At 41.8% G+C, this 17,588-nt stretch overlaps 1 protein-coding gene across 3 annotated transcripts in view; it reads right to left on the bottom strand.

Annotated features, from left to right (window-relative positions):
* The window catches only part of FAM53A (family with sequence similarity 53 member A), a 76,804-nt gene extending 59,868 nt beyond the window's left edge, over positions 1-16,936 (bottom strand). For 2 of the 3 annotated variants that reach the window (XM_078678636.1, XM_078678637.1), the window contains exons 1-2: positions 16,803-16,936; positions 3,935-4,170 (exon numbers count right to left, since the gene is read on the bottom strand). In XM_078678636.1, coding sequence (XP_078534762.1) covers positions 3,935-4,051 — 117 coding nt within the window. In that variant the 5' untranslated portion in view covers positions 4,052-4,170; positions 16,803-16,936. Of the gene's footprint in view, positions 1-3,934; positions 4,171-14,996 lie in introns of all 3 variants that reach the window. The other variant, XM_078678638.1, reaches the window with a different exon arrangement.
* Between the last annotated feature and the right edge of the window lie 652 nt (positions 16,937-17,588).

Here is a 17,588-nt window from a genome sequence, read left to right as displayed (position 1 = left end):
CAGTGAGGACAGAACTGGTTTGGACTAAGAGACCCTTGCACAAAGAGAACAAAGAGATTTTGTGGTGTTAAGTATTACACCTTAAACCCCAGAAATTTAGATTACTTCTGGACTCATGAGGAACATTTGCAAAGGAGAAGAGCCGAGGAGCTGTGAGGGGGGGTGGGGGGGGGGGGGGGGGGGGGGACTACTGCCCCTTTGCAGTCTGGGGCTGGCCTGCTTTTGCGGTTTCTTTTCTGTGAACCTGACTGAAGAATATCTCCATGTGCCTGTGTGGGCTGGCCTCCTGTTCTGAAGTCTCAGGGACACAAAGACTTCACCCCAGCTTCCCTAAACTCTGCTGCAGAGAGTTCTGACCTGCCAGGAGATCCTGTTCCAGTTCTGGGCCTCTGGAGGTTGTTCTTGCGGTTTGGAGCTGGAAGAAAAGTACTGAAGAAATCAGCTTACTGCTCTTGTGGCTGTTTTCCTAAGGCAGCACCGCCATTTGAGAAGTATATCCATGCATCGCCGCGCCAGAACCGACGCAATGCCAGTCTCAGCTGCAAGAAACCGGCAAATCACCGCATTGAACACAGACACATACCGGATTTACATGCATCACAACTATGAGGCAAGTTCTAGACATCACCCGTGGAACAGAATCATCTTTGATTAGACATCACTTCCAGCTACAGACCAGATTTGACGCATCACTTCTGCATACAACAGAACTGTTGCATCACCTCACCAAGGTCTCAGGAACTGATGCATCCCTTTGTTGGATGCTTCCCATCGATGCAGCCGTTTGGCCTTGTGATTTTTAACGCATTTAGAGGTACTTTGTTATTTATTTGGAAAACTCTTTAATTGCAAAATAGGATTATAATGCAGGAGAAAGGCTGCTCATGAAATGAAGAGTTGTGCGATACAGAACCCTGGGATTCAGAAGCACAGTGAATGGTGAAGTCTCTGTGAGAGAGATTTATACACTATCTACCAACACTTACAAATTCAGTTCCCAAAATGGAAGGGAGGCTAAAAGCACGCTACTGCTAAACTTAAAAAAGTTTAAGAGAAGAATTCCAACCAATGACCGGTATGGTTGCTCTAAAGCAAACCAATAGGGGTGGGGAGGGGGGGGGGGGGGGGACCTCACAGAAAGGAGCAGTAGTGGAAAAGGTTTACTGGAATCCAAGATGTCAATTTGATCTGAACACAAGCTAGGCTAAACAAGGTGGTAGAGCAGCAAGAGCATTCTGCTGCAAATAAATTCAGTAACGTTTGTACAGATCCACAAGTGATGGGTTGGTGGCCAAAAATAGGATATGACGCTGAAACTCACTTCTGTGCTGCTTTCCTTGCAAGCAACGTGAAGTCATACAAACATTTCAAATCGGTCCCTGAAAGCAAAGATACTTCAATTGAGGATTTCAGTGAAAACGCTGTCCACCACTTAGCTTCCGTGCATTTTCATGCAACTGCCAGTAATAATCAATTGGTCCACCGAATCATCTGCACCTTTGCTCCCTGGTTCTGCAAGTTTAAATTGACAGTCTTGTGAAAAACTAAATTGGGGAAGGATGCACTGAATAGTCAAACATGGTATGGCTTAAGGCAAAACCAAGTTCTGACAAGTCAAATTGATCAGTTTCCTTTTAACATTGCCCCATCATAAAACTGCAAAAGCAAAGGGAACTCCATCTTATGAGGTGCGGTCCAATGTCCCAGACATACTGTGAAAACTAAGTGCGGTCTTCACAGAGCATCCGAAACTAGAAGTTTCACTCCAACCTTAAAAGTATAGTTTATTTTCACCATACAAGGATGAGAAAGTACACACACTTTGTCCATAGAGTGAAGTGTGCTTCCTTCATGGATATATCTATAGGCTGCAAGTTATCTTCGAATGAGTCCCTCCAACTATCATATACATGAGTAAAAAGCCCAAGACTGGGTGAATAGTTTGTTCTATTTTCACACAGCACGCAGGCTGCATAGTTCTCCTCAGTGAGCAACTACTTGAGGAAGCAGCAAGAGGGGCATCATTATGGTCTGGCTTGACAGTACAGCTCTCAGACAATTTTATGTGACCATCACTGGAGAGGGGCTTTGGCTACACCCACGTTTGGACCCAGGAGTACATGTTTTGATTGGGCAGAGGTTCTGTGCTTCCCCATAAAAAAGTGTTTGCCCTCTACGCAGCTGTGATCATTTTATTTATCTAACTGCCTAAACTTTCATTTTCATTGGTATGCACATGGCACTAGAATGCTATTAAAAAGTGTCTTAGATAACTAGATAATTGTATTTTTTAAATTTATTTTAGAAGTTTTATATAGCACTGGCCTGACCTGAGGGTAACAGAGCACTTTACAGAGGATACATTGCAGAGATTACAACAAACTATACAAGAGAACGACAATAATAATGCAGGGCGTTGTTGAGGGGTCTACTTCGTAGTCAAGGGAACATCTGTTTCGTAGTCTCACTGACATGATGTTGGAGCAGTGCGGGGTGTCTGTTACCCCATTCAGAGTGCTCCTATCGACTCCCTAGGGCACGACTGAGGAACAGGATTTTGAGTTGGCTTTTGAATTTTACAAAAGAGGGAAAGGCTCGGATGTGAGGGGGAATGGAGTTCCAGATTTTAGGCACACTTCCAGCAAAGGATCGAGCTGCAGTTTTTGGAACCCAGATGAGTGGAAGGCAGTCATTAACCTGCATGGATGTTGATCTGGCATGACAGTGCAATTGGCACCCGAGCCGTTCATTCCTCATCCTCCAGCCAGTTGTGCTTTGACGATTGAAGTGTTACACACCACTGACAGAGCACTGTTAGTGGGGAGTGCAGACAGTTACGCTGATAAACTCTTCCTTGGTGTATCGTGTTCAGAATCTTGTAAAAACATCCAACACAAGCAGATATGTGAATATAGATCAAGTGCTTCTACATAGCTGAGCTTCAATCTTAATTCTTTTCTGTGGGCATGCTAAATTATATGAGAACTAAATGTCAGAAAAAAAAAGTCTAGAAAAAGCAACTAATTTTGAAAAAGGAGTCCAGTCTTTCTAGAAACAGACAGTCTACTCTCTGAAATCCTTCAACCAGAACTTCAGTAAATATATCTGTACTGGATCAGTCAGCAATGGCGATTGACTTATGCACATGCAGATCAAGCTCAGCTTAAAAGAAGTGCCTGAACCACCGACGCAAGACAAATCTAGTGGCCTCCGCTCGCTGCACGGAGGACTTTCAGCTAGTTGTTCAAGTCATTGATGGCTAAACTTCAAGAAGAAACTGACCGTGCGAGCAGAGACTTCTACCTCTTACATGGCTAAACTTCAAGAAGAAACTGACCGTGCGAGCAGAGACTTCTACCTCTTACAGTATGTGTTTTAAGCTAAATATATACACCAACTAAAGATTTCAAATGATCTATCAACAGTCATATATATGTATTCCTTTAAACGGAGCTTTGATCTGGAACTTTGTTATAGGCTCAGTTATACTGCATCTGGCTTGAAGTCAACTTTAAGGAAGGAATCAATTTTGCAGATAATATTACACAAAACAGTGATTAGGAAACCACATTTTTTAGTGGCCCTACATAATCACTGGCTAAAAAACTTACAATGTGATGTTCAAATGGTGCATGCATTCAATAAGTCTCTACCTGCAGAAAACAGGTTCTTACTCGTCACCTGCCTCACAAACTAGTTTTCCTTAAAGGTTATCATATGATCTAATTTCTCATTCAGACATAATGGACTATGTATGGGATGTTATACCATTCTGGATGGCTGCTATGATAATTTAAAGAAAACTGATCCAACTTTAGGTACCCAACACCTAATTTGCAAATTCCCCGCTTATATCACAACATCAGAGCTCTGTGGCTCCTAATGCCACATGCAGATTCAATTGAAAGTTTCTTTAATTGTAGAGCAGCCTTACCAGATTAATACTGTAGGTTTTGCATGTTGGATCATCCAAGCTCTGGTTCTGCAGCTTTTCTGTAATTAGTGTCACCATGGTAGTTGTCCCTTTCACACTGCTCAGGCTGACTAGCATTGAAGCTTTCACGTCCCGCGTGGTCAGTTTTCCTCACCCATTCCTAATCCTGTGCAAAGTCAATTTATGCTTCCATATTTCACAGACTCCGGTTTAGTTTCTCAGGAGGCGTTCATTTCCTGCAGAGAAAAAAAAAATAAAGACAGCTGAGTGCTACCATCCAAGCGTGATAGCATTACCCCAAGACTACCAAAATGCAATGGTAAACCAAGCCGCAAAAGCTCGCATTTCTGCAGCTAACCATGGCGGGGAAGTGGCAATGACTCATAGCTGAACATGAATATTTTTAACTCGCACTGTACATTTCAAGCCTCCCCCACACATTCTGCACAAGAACATGCAATTTTTTGTATTTAATGTAGGTCACTTGACAAACCTGCTTGCAGTAACGTTCTGAAGGGTCAGAAAGAACAGCAGTAGACTGCTCAAGTTACACAACTTACATATTCTTTGCGAAGTTCGAAACAAGGTAATTAGGAGTAACTGTCTTGCAGTACACATATGATGCAGACATCTTACATTGTTTTAAACAGTAAATCGAATAATCAGGGTCTGGGAAGTTTGGTCCAAGTATGGTCATCAGCCCATTGCTATATTATATTAGGGCTAGGCATTCGAATTACGAAATGTTATGTTATTGGGTTTTGTACTGGGCTCTATACCCAAAGATGTCTTGGCGCTGCCTGAAAACAGTGTGAGTAGCTAAGGTTTTGGGCGTTTCAGATCAAGGCAAAGAGAATTCCATAATTTTGCAGTACGATATACTACAAAACTTCTTCCACCGCAGCGAGCCAATCTAAAATTTAGGAACAACGTTTTTCGTGAACGAGGAGCGCAAATGTCTAGAAGGGATGTACCAATGAAATTACTGAATGAGAATGGTTTAAAAGTATTTCTAGAGATCTCCTTTAACACCTAGTGACCAATGTCTAAACTAATCCCACTCTTCCTATTCTTTATAATGTGTAGCTGAAGACAGCTGATCTAGTATAGATGGAAACTAGTTCACATTTTATACTGAGTAACATCCGATCAGATCTCATTTATTAATACATTAACTCATCCAGTTGGAAATAGGAGCAGACAATAAGTGATCAAGTTAAGTCTTATCAAGGGCTACAAAGCTAATCTCGGAAAGCGCCATGGCAACCGTACACTGATGAAGCGCCTCACCATTAGAAACATAATGGAAGTGTCAATAAAAGGGCAGAGCGTGTACACATAACAGTATTCAGTGGACCTCACAAGATGTCCACAACGTACAATTCCAGTCTTGGGAATCACACTGCCTTGGGCCTTCAACACGAGTGCTGCACCAAACGGAGAGTTAATGGTGAATACTAGACGCATCAACAGAATAGTGAACTGTGACGGTCTGTGGTGTACGGTAGTTTTTATTATGTTGAATGTTACCAATTTTACATTTCAATGGTTTATTATTTTCTCAACAAAATTTATTTGAACCCAGTGAACTACAATGAAAAAGCAAAGTTATTAAACCCCCTCTTTCAAGTACTTCTATCTGTGACAATCAGGCAGGCCATGTACTGCACCGACTGGAACAGAGCATATGTTAACAGGAAATGCATCATGGCAGATCTTTCAGCAGCATCAGGGAATTTGGAGGAGGGGCGGCTCTGTGGCGACTAATGGGCACATTCACACCGATGCGTACGGATCCATGGACAGACGTCTTATAAACGACGGTCACAGTCTACAATTGAAATGCCTGGATTTACACAGGATCCGTGAGCTAAAACAAAGTAATGTTACAGATTCATGCTCAATTACTGCTCTGAACAAACTAGCGACTGCTAACTATGAAATGTGGTCCTTTAGACCAATACTGATAATTCAGCAAATGGGTCAACTCCCACCCCCCAAATCATACCGGAGTTTACACTTCTGACCGTGCCCAGTCCCTTTAGAGCATACTATGTAGGTAGTCAGGTTCTAGCACCACCAATAGCAAGAACAGATTTACACTGTAGGCACAGTCAAGGCTGGCAATAGATTTGATAACTAAAGTTCCATGCAAAAAGGTTACATTACCATGCAAACGTATGATTTTTCTTTTTAGTGAGCAGCTCAGGTGCACCACCATTGCCCTCCGCTCCTGCTTCTATCTTGTCCCATGCCATGGTAGAACCAAGTTGAAAGTTAAGACAGGTTCAGCTTTCACTGTGCAGGACATTCAGTAAAAAAATCCTTGAGTATCTGCTCCTAATGTGGCCATAGTCGGATTACAAAGGAATGTGCATCAAGTAAAATCAAAGGGGCATGAGGTATAAATATAATCTAGGAATTGTCAGTCAGTGGGGAGAAATTGCTGTATTTGTAAGCATAGGGCCAAGAGAGGAACCATTTAAATTTCTGGATAGGTAGGTTAACTCATAAAATCGTATAGGTGTTAGTAAACGCATACTTGTTTACGGTAGCTTTCCACCATGCAAATGTGCTTCCATTAAGCAAAAAGTGTTTGCAGGGCCATGAACGAACGACCTCCAGGTTTACTGGATACCTATCCCTCAAGCCATGTAAAAATGTGTAATTAAGAAGGGAGACCCAAACTAGCAATCAATCCGCCTCCTGACAGGTCCAAAGCCATTCAACTGTTGAGACATTAAGATTCATATAATCTTCACATGTCTATTAACCATTTTCATCACTTCCATGCCAAACGTAAACTTCGCTGTGTGTTCTAAAACCTACGAACATGGCTTCATTTTAGCTTCAAATGAAAAAGAAATACAGGCGAATGCGTTTTAACAGGCCTGCATATCCGAAGATGGTTTCTGCTGCATCACCTATCTTGAAATACAGAAAACAGTTACAGGCTTCGGGGCCCTAGATTAAACAGTTTCCGCTTGCGGCTCAAACTTGCTGCCAATCGAGGCAAACCTCTGCAGTTACTGAAGTAATGTTTAAATATTTTCCAAGACCTGCAATATAGATTGCTCGACATTTAGTCTTCGACATTTAACACTCCCATCCTTAATTCTTGAGGCAGTGTACCTTGTGCATGCCATTTTGTCCGATAATTCCTCATTTGAAAAAACAAGTTATTTGTTTAAAATTGAAAAACAGCAGGTGTGTGTAAATATATATATATATATATATATATATATATATATATTATACACACACACACACCCCTAGTATAACTTATGGAAGAGACACTTGGTTAAATTAATATTTCCAGAATCTCTTCACCGATTTTTATCACACGCTCTGGCAAAGCTCCACAATACAACAATATTTGAGACATTTTTGTGAAATTCTGACTAAGATGATGGGAGAATCAGTCTTGCCAGAACCAAACATAGTAAGACTGGAACTAATGGATGAATTTGTGAGATTGGGCAGAAGGACCACTCCGCTAGCGCAGAGCAATTTGTATGCAGCTCCAGGGGCTGCCCCGAGTGAAACAGTAATGTATGGGGCGATTGGTGCAAGTACTCTTCTGACGTGAAGATATGAAACAGGAGGGCTATTAAATTGGGATATTATGAATGGTCAAAAATTTGTGAGTGCTGTATAATTTATCCATGTCGTTTAGGGTTTTTGTTGTTTTGTTATCAAACAGTTATTTTTTTTTCTTATCACTGGGCAATTGACATCTTGTACACACTTCCTTAGGGTCAGCAGATGGTTTACCAACCCTACATGGAATCATTTGCGATGCAGTGTTGTTTAAGTTGCCGCTCACTTTAAGTATGTGCTGTGTTTTACGGCCTTGCTAGCTACATTCACTACATTTACAGCACGGTTGTAGAACAGACACCACTTTCAGAACCACTACTGAAATGGGGTCTTTGGCTACCCCATAAGTGGATGCAATTTCATTGGACAGAAGTTCTGCACTTCCATTGAAAAAGTAAATGTATTGATTTTGCCTTGTGGGAAAGCTTATGCTCAGTACAACAGTACTAAGCTGGTGACATATGTTAAAACCACTAGGGCATTAAGGGTAGATTGTTATTACACTGTACTAAAAACTGTACATAGGCATTTTGTTACATTTTGTACCACAGATTAATATGGCAGGCAAAGGGGTTTGGTGTTTGAGAGCTTTCTGGCACACACAGGCAATAGAGGACGTGCACTGTGACAATCCGTGGTAGGACCTTTGAAGATTGATTGTACAGTGTTTGCCAGTTGTAATGCACAAATATGTAGATGCTTTGGGCAAGGCCCCCTTCTGCCACTGGTAGGTACAAGTGTCAATCACACACTTACGACCATGACTGATTAAAGCCTGAGGTAATGACTCGGCTCATTTTAAATATTGTTTCTATTGCCTTGTTACTGCATTTCACCTGCTCACATGAACATACAGCTGAAAAGGAATGTGGTTCAACCCCAAAGCTTGTGTGCCAGTCCTTCAGTTTTCCATCTTCTCCTTAGTACTACTTTCATTTATTTTACCTTTTGTTTATAGCGTACTACAGCACCTCATACCCCCCCCCCCTCCCACCCCCAGCAGTTACCAGGCTCATTTCTTCTCGAGTGCACTGCATCCTACGCTACCACAGTTTTCAGCCCAGGCATCCACCTGGATTGGTAATGTCGGTTCCGTATCTTTGTTTTACTGTGACAAAAAGGCCAACATTTTTCATCTAAACATGGCAGCCATGTTGGAACTCTGAAACAATACACTAGGTCAATTGCATTGCAATACAGCCGACTGCTATGTATGTATTTCCATAGCAAAAACCTAGGCAAAAAGCAGCAGTGCACTGTACAGGATCAAAAACAAGTATAAAGTCAACAGACGATCAAGGTAGCTGGTTTGCAGAGGTAATCTTTTAGCCTACCATATACACATAAAAAAAAGTACAACATAGAACAAACAAAAAATCCCTATTCAGAGGATCGCCAACCTCTCTAAGATACAAGTATGCATCGGAAAATCTTAACTCCCGGTACTTCCAGCACTCATCTCCGCGGTGTAGATTGGTTCAATGCGGTTACCAAATAACATTTATTTCAAATAATATTTTATTGGTATTTTAGTTAAATTAAAACCAATGTATTCATTTTGGCATTATACAGAGATGCCAATATTAAAACAATATTAGCGTACCACAAACAGTGTCATTTTGACACCAAGAAAAACAGACATTACAACTTATCTGCGGACGCATTACTCACACTTCATCATGAAAGTGCGCCTACCAAGGTCCCCGAATGTTATGCTTGAAGGAACCTTTTGGATTGTTTATTCCGGATTGGTAGAGTAGTACATCCCAGAGACATTCACGAAGACCATGTCCATATGCCTACCAATGGTGAGTGATATTCCTTTCTCCTTTGTGGATCCTAAGACAATAAAGCAGCAAGCATTCTAAGGGTTTGTCCCAGTCTTCCATTATATCCAGAATGCCCATTTAAGGATTTGAGGTGATCTTCAATCCAGTGACCTGTTTTAATGTGCCGAATCTGAACCCAGTAGACATGGATAGTGAGACATTCTCATATTGTATGAAGTAGGAGACCAGGTCAATCTGGCATTTGTGACTTTGGCTAATACACATTCGCCAGAGGCTCTCAGGGTTGTAATACACTCTGAATCAAGATGAGACTGCCAACATACAGGATATCATTAGCCGAGAGTCCATTCTTAGACCTCCGTCCTGCCCAGATCTTGCTTAATGGGACCGGAAGCATTAACTAACCAAGATCTGTATATCCTGGAATTGCCCTTATTAATGTCATCCATAGTTAATTTTGGTTAGACATGATTAAACTCTGGAATGGACACTAATTTAACTGTGTTAGTATCAAGAGCATGGGGCATTTGCATGAAACGAAAAGTGAGATTGCAGGGAAGTAATGGTTTTAAAATGTGTTTAAGGAATTGCTGCTGTGCGACTCATGAGTCTCACAGCTTCGAGATCTCCCATCTGGTCCCAATACCTGAACCCTTCTAGCCAAGAAAAAATGCCTGGGGGAGTCTCACGTGCTAAGATACAGTTCAATTTTAACCACTTTAAAGCACAGTACCAGCATTCAATGGGAAGTCTAGTGACCAGGGTAGGGCTTTGGAGTGATCACTGTTCAGTAGGTCTAATGGTACATAGTAATGCCAGTAGGTCTAATAGTACATAGTTCTGCCATAGGCCTATCTCAAATATAATGGTTGGCTCACCCCCGTCAGTAAATACGCAATCATCTATCAGTGTCAGTTGTGCAGCCCGGCGTTATAGCTTTATATCCACTGTTCCCAGTCTACATGTGTAAGGATCGCATGCAGTTATGAAATGACTCATTTCATTTGTAGGCATGGTCTTTAGCTCTAGTGTTGTGCTGAAAGGCTGCACCACCTGTCCCTTCAAATCCTCTCAATGTCTACCTGCCTATAAATACTTGTTCAAAGTAGAGTAACCCTATGAAGAAATGAATACCGACATAAAAGGAAATGTTGCAGTTTATACAAGTCAGGTTAGTGAGCGGATTTTGCAGGATGCTTCCACCGCAGTATGGCCAATAGCAGTAAGCCTCAAATTTCAAGATCTATACTTTGTTCAATTAAGGAGTAATGTTTAAATTCCAGCTTTTAGTGTCTGTTCTGTACAAACACAAGTACTTAAAGTGCTCATTAATGTGTCATACCATAGATATATGTGGATTAGTGAAAAGGTTGCCATACATCAGTAAGTAGGTTGACTTTGCTCAATAACTTAGTTCCAAACAGCACTGTTAATCACACAGTGCTATTAGGGTGGGCACACAGATTTGCTCGTTTAACACAAAACTAGAAGTTTTGCAAACAGAATGTGACAAACAAGCATGGTGTAACCCAAACTGAATTTCCAAACGCTCTCATATACTCCTACCAAAAATGTAATTGGTATTAATCAATCACATATTCGAAGGACTACGTGAGTGTACATATACACACACCCCAGACACCTCTCCCCACCCCGGCACTACGGCCTGGCATTTCCAACACTCTGCTCTTCCTTACACACCAAAACTTAATAGGTCATGCAAACATGCATACTGAAACGATCAAAAAACTTTAACATATCAGCCAAGCTGGTGTGGGCAAAACAGGCCCAAATTTCACCCAAAGCAAGAAATACGAAGAATTCTATTCAATCACAGCAAGTCATCTCAGGCACTCACAGACAAACTGGTCATTCAGTAACAGAAACGTCACTTTTACATCCAATATATCCATGGCTTTATTTGTCCACCGCAAGTCTCATACAGGTGAACGGCAGTCACTATGTCTCTAACACACTATGCAGAAGCCCATGGTTTTACAATGAGAACTGGACCAGAATTTCCCATGGATAGAATATTACTCATGCCCAGCTCCCCAAACCTAATGTTATCAGTATGATGCAGCTACATGCTACACACTCAATTCATTCAATCATTTCACTCTGCGTGCACTCCAATATGGTGGTTGGAATTCATTTATAGACTGGAGTAGGATCTCACAGGCCAACTTTAGTTGGCAGCGGTGTGAGAAAAGCAAACATTCATAGTACGTAACTGCAATTGGACAAGTTATGTGACCCTTCCATTAATCAATCAGAACCATACAAAACAATGAAAATACAATCTTTAAATAACCAGTCTCAACATACTTGTGCATGGTGAGTGATACAACTCTATACTCGTGCAAACTGTCAGCACACCAAAAAGCACTACTTCGAGGTGGACCTGCCTTTACGTTACCAATAAACATCTAGATTAGATCTCCAAAGCACACATCCTATCTTTTCAATTTACAATGCAATACAACTTTCACTGCTGCTCTCAAGCACTAAAGAAATTCCCCAACAAAATCATGTTCAGACATGTCCTGTTCGCCTCTGACATTTATTAGCAAACTAGATTAGCTAGTGTTTCCCCGTAAAGAAAAGGTGTTGTCAAACAAAAAGAGTATATCTTGGTGTATATAGCATGCTGTTCAGTAAAATTCATCTCTGAATTCCATGACCCAAATACCAACTTGATCACCATTCCTCCATTCCCCAAGCCACTGCCCAGCCATCAACCAAAGTGAAATCAGACCTCGTATTTTGCAGCTAGGAGTGACACCCACAACAACTTAGATGAAATAGTAAAATATGTGTAACAAGTCTAGCCACAACTAAAACTGTAGATTTTTAAAGTAGGATGACGCAAGGACTGCAACAAGCTGGACAGGAGCATGCCACCACAAAATATTTCGAAAACAAAACAAAATTAAATATTAAAAATAGGATCCAAATTTAGACAGCTCAAATGAACCAAAGGAATCATTCGGCGTGTGAGATTATTTTTAACGTCACGGAAAGTCAAATTACTAGAAAAACATTGCATTTACTTGGTGTACAAATGCACATTTTGATATGGTCACAGGGTTTTCCACCTCTTCTACTCACCCACACAACACGTTTTACATTAGAAGTGTGTCACTGCAGGTTGTAACAGTGACATCAGCCATGTGTGACCGTATTATGGAAGGATTTGAGGGCAGGACTGGTAAAGCCTTCTACCACAACACAAGAGCTAAAGAAAATGTCTACAAAGATCAGTGAAAGGAATCATACTTCAATTAATAATGTCAGGTAGTACCACAGGTGAAATAAAAGACACTGGAGGAAGCTAAATAAGTTGCTTGCCAGACATTCGATTCCTTTATGATTTAAGCGACTGAGGGCTAATGCCTTATAAATACAATTAAATGCAACAAAATTAAAACATGCTTAATGTCATTATTAGTTCCACAAGGGGATCTGTGCGGTCTTCTTAGATTTCTTAATTTATTTATGGGATTGAAGGGCCCAAACGAAGGAAAAGCGGTGCGAGGAAATGTCAGAAACAATACCCTGGCCCCCTTCCACTGCATCTCCTTCCATTCATTTAGGAAAAAGTTGTATGTCTATCCTCGCATAAAACGTGGGGGGGGGGGGGGGGCATGGTCACAGACGTAAAAAAAAAAAAAAAACTGTACAGTGCAACACCTGTAACGTATGTACATGTAAAAATCCCAGGGCTGATGGGAGTCCACATGCTCGAGGTGGAGGTCATTAACCAACAGTCCCTACAGATGATTAGATAATTCTGCAGCCTATGTTTCTGCATATTCACAACTTTGGAAGAGCGGTTTCACTTGCACTTTTATACAGTAAACAATGCAGAGGTATCATGGAAAATTAAAAGATGGGTTATAAAAGTTACAATAAAATCGCCAAATAAGGAGTGGGAACCAAGGACACTAAACCAATAACCAAGCTGCTTAAAAACTCTTCGTGGTTCCATTCATCTTTTAAATAAAAAAAATCCACATTGCCCTTTATAGATGTGTTACATGTGTTACTAATCTGCTTTTCCTTTGTGGGACATGAGCCAACATCATAATACACGTATTCGTCCTTTCCTACGATACAGTGCCCACAAGTGCGCTAGATCCCCGTGTAAAAAGTTCGTCCATGCAGTCCAGAGATTTGCTTCCTTGTTGTTTTCAGGAACTTTTTGCTATGCTGTAAAAATGATAAATGGGACTGTAATGCAAAGCCCTGGACTGAATACGTTAATCCCACACGTAGCCGAGAAACTTCAATACTACTAGAATCTTCGGCAAGTGCGACTCAAGTACACCCCTGCTCTCGTGAATCTTTACGCCACAGAACATAGTTAAAAGGATTATGCATTGCAGCAATTCAATGGATGAGGGAACTCAGCGATTTCGAATGCAGTTTGGAAAACAGGCCAGTGCAAGGCACACTAAAACAGACAAAGCCAGGTTCAATATACTAGGCCATTATAAAATGCAAGGCCGGAAGAATGCTGATCGAGGTGGTCTACAGGGGGAAATCATCGGTCAAACCACAGGAGGTCGCCCCGCCTCGATATCTGAAAAACAAAAGGAATGTGTTGGCAAAAAAAGGTGTCTGAAAGTGCTCTAAAGGAGGCTTTGGAGGACGAGCCTGACCTCCCATGACCACAGCTATCATTGATCAGTTAACACATACATTGAGCCATTCAGTAAGCAGCTAGACTAAAGTGAAGAATAGTTCACACAAAAACAATCATAAAACCTTGGCCACAACAGCCCAAAATAATGCTCATTTTAACCTAAGACCGAAAACACATGCATATTTAATCGAACGTGTACATCGTATTTGCAACTCTGCCAGACACTGCATTTGGGGATATCATTTTATAGCTATATATTAAAACACGCCTACAAAAAAAGCATTCCTCCAATTCCTCAAATGCACAAATTCTTCATGACACTATTTAACCTCAGACGTCTGAGCAACCTGTCTGAACGTATAGGAAGTTTCCAGCTACTGAAAGTTGCTTAGGTACTGATGAGCCGGGGACTTTGCATTGCCTCAGAGCTCGCCTTAGAAAGGACTGCCTTTGCAGTGCCATCTCGCAATAAATATTCCTGCAGCACATTCTAGAAATCCGACACCGCCTGTGAACGTTGAACACCCACACCAGGTATCACCAGAACACACAAGGCACTTGGAACCTGGCAGCAGAGTTTCGGAGTCCTCAAACATTGAAGATTTTCTCCAAAATGTTGGTAGAACCCAATACTAAAATTGTGAAAAGACTGAGCACTCACATAAGTATTTCATTGCAGTGACCCAAGAGACTCATAGATGACGAGTGCCACCTACAGACAGTTGACTTTTCAACCAACAATACATTGCATTGCATTACGGGGCTTGCAGTTCATTTTAATAAAATCTTAACCATAGCTGTCTACGAATTCCTATCAAGAAACAAGCCCTGGCGGTAGTTCCTATGAAGCATGGTAGCACTAGACATCCCTCTGACTATGGTAATTTTAGCCCATAACTCCTGTGTTTAGGGCCTCGTTCACACCAACATGTTCGAGCGAGTAATTTCAACCAGGCACAAAATACTGCTTTCCTAATAAGTTTCGCATATTATTGTTCCAACAGCTGCATATTTATATACATACCCCTAACGTTCACTTTTCAGGCAGGGATGAAATTAAACACCACCACGATCTTTCTGGATGTTAAGCTAACAAAAACATGCCATTTGTGTCGTTACAAAAAGGAGCAATACGACCGTCGGAAAATCACATCGTGCGAGTTGCACAAAACACTATACATTTAAAACCCAGAATCAAGTGGCATGCCCGGCATGGGACCGTTTGGAGGGCACAGAACGAGCTTCGAGGCAGGAGTGTGGGCCGTGAGAATTCAAGGCCCATTAGCAACGTCTGCAGGAGAGCTCCAAGGAGCTAATTTTACTCTAAGCAGTCAGCCAGCTGGGTCGGCTCATCCCCAGGCCTGCACCTCGTGTGCACGTTTGTATTAGCCTGCGTGTACTTGCTCGGCTTAAGAAGGTTCACCTCGCATTGCCAGTCACGCAGTCTCTAAAGCTGGAGCAATGGCGTTCAAACGCCATAAGGCGCAGTAATCGCCCACATGCACTGTAATAATGTAAAGTCCCCCAATGAACTCTCTCTAAAACGTGCATTTTACCATAGCGAATGTGGAATGGACTGGTTGTGTCACTCCATAATTCCAAATTCGCCCGGTCATTCAATAGCCTTATCGGGCAGGCACTTACTGAAAACATATCAGGATAGTGCAACGTATTCTGAAGACTTGTAAATAGTATACCCATACCATTCCCAATTGTTAAGTTAGTTTATAGACTGGTAATATTTGTGTTAAGTGGCCTGGGCACCGTAGCCGTCAGAATCTGAAAGTAGCAGCTCGTCTAGATGTTCACTTCAAATAATCATTACCATGCATGTAACAACTCACTACAGGTAGTACCATACAAAGAAATCCAAGTACCCCAAAAATACACAGCAGAAACCAAGCCAGACAAACCTACCCATATCAAAAACGTTTTGCTTTAAAGGAATCCAGCATCTTGACCTGTAGACGATCGTTTTCAAATAGTTTGCTCTACGAAACTTTAAGGCTGCGTGACCATGTGGCAGCTTCTTAGTCGAAACCATATTCTCTCAAACTAAAGTGGAGGGGCACAAGCTGTGATATTAACCTACTTAACTAACACTTGAAACGCACTGACTGTTAGGTGAACCAACCCAACACACAAAAACCCCAATCTAAATGATAGTTTTAACGCAATAAAAAAAAATCAGACTCATAGCTAGCCTCTCGCAGCAGCAGTCTCTTTACTGAACTCATCTTAATAGTAAAGTTAAGCTCGTGTTAAATCTCAAGTTAGGGTGCCCACCATTACAAATTACGGAAATCTACAATCAAAAGTACAATACCCTGAATGTCTAGTTGTCTTTACAGCGATGAACTCGGAAAAAATGGGAACTCATGGGACACAAAGGAGAGGTAATTGTTGAACCAACTGAGGGAGGAAGGCACTTTAAAGCCACGCGATGGCCTAACGAGGCGCTTCGATGAGGGGAGAGGGGGTTGCATAGGCATGGGGGATAATGTGTGTCTGAGGAACGACATGGAATATTACAGTCTGGGCTGTAGTTGGGAGGCGTAGGGCGTCTGAAATAATCCGACGGCCTCATATGGAATGGAGTGACTTGAGATTTAAGAAAAAGCCACGAGTTCCAACTTGCACCGGTTCCGGAAAAGGATAAAACCTTGAAAAAAAAAAAAAGGACCAGTGGGTTTATTCCCAAAGAAACAGTACTTCCTACTGATGGTCTGCCCTCTAGGTACAGTAATGCTACATGAAGGACTGGAAAGGCCGCCGTGGTCTCACAACAGCTTCCTTGGAGCTCTGGACCTGCAATGCCTCTGCTTTGTACCTGAGCCTCCTCCATACAACGGTACCCCGCACTTCTCCCGTCTCCTTCCTGCAGCATATGGGCAACTCGAATTCCCAGGCACAGAAGAAAAACACACAGCTTCTTAAACACGCCCCTTGCCGGCGGCTCAGGGCACGCCCATTCCACCGGTAGGCTGAGAGAGTCAAAGAAGATGTGAACCAGCAAGTCTGTCAGCAGCGCCAGCAAAGCAGGCGGCCATCTTTGAATGGAAAACATCTAAAAGAGGCACCTATCAGGTAATACATTCATATACAGTTTTGTATTCCAATTTCATTAGATTCTTCACAAAATGACTTCACGTTCATAACATCTACAGAAACACACTGTATTAAGGCATCCGAAAAGTCTAGCGAATAATTTTAAAACGTAATTTACAATACCCTCTAAAAAGAAAGACATGTATGATCAGTCTTGTATTTAGAAGTTTAGAAAAATAATTCTAACCATGACGTACACGTGCACAACAGTCGGAACATCTACAACATTATGTCCAATATGGCTGCCTAGCTCACACTCGGGAAGCTTTTCCCTTGTCTACTATTGGTTAATCCATTGACCTTTCCACCCCGCCTGGCAGCTTACGCGCAAGATCAAATTGCAGGCTGCTGTTCCGGTGTTCTGTCGTTTCCAGCTTCCCGTCTGTATGTGCTCCCCTTCGCTTGTGCGCATGCTCGCACATATGCGATATGCATGCACACTGTCCACATTGTCAATTTACATGTGTTTTTGAGCTTCCTGGTGTATTTCCGTTTTAGTGCGCATGCG

The sequence above is a fragment of the Lissotriton helveticus genome, chromosome 2_2 (genome assembly GCF_964261635.1).
Source record: "Lissotriton helveticus chromosome 2_2, aLisHel1.1, whole genome shotgun sequence".
In the NCBI taxonomy this organism is placed as follows: Eukaryota; Metazoa; Chordata; class Amphibia; order Caudata; family Salamandridae; genus Lissotriton; species Lissotriton helveticus.
Note: the sequence above shows the minus strand (reverse complement) of the source record. Positions and strands in the feature narration are given on the sequence as shown.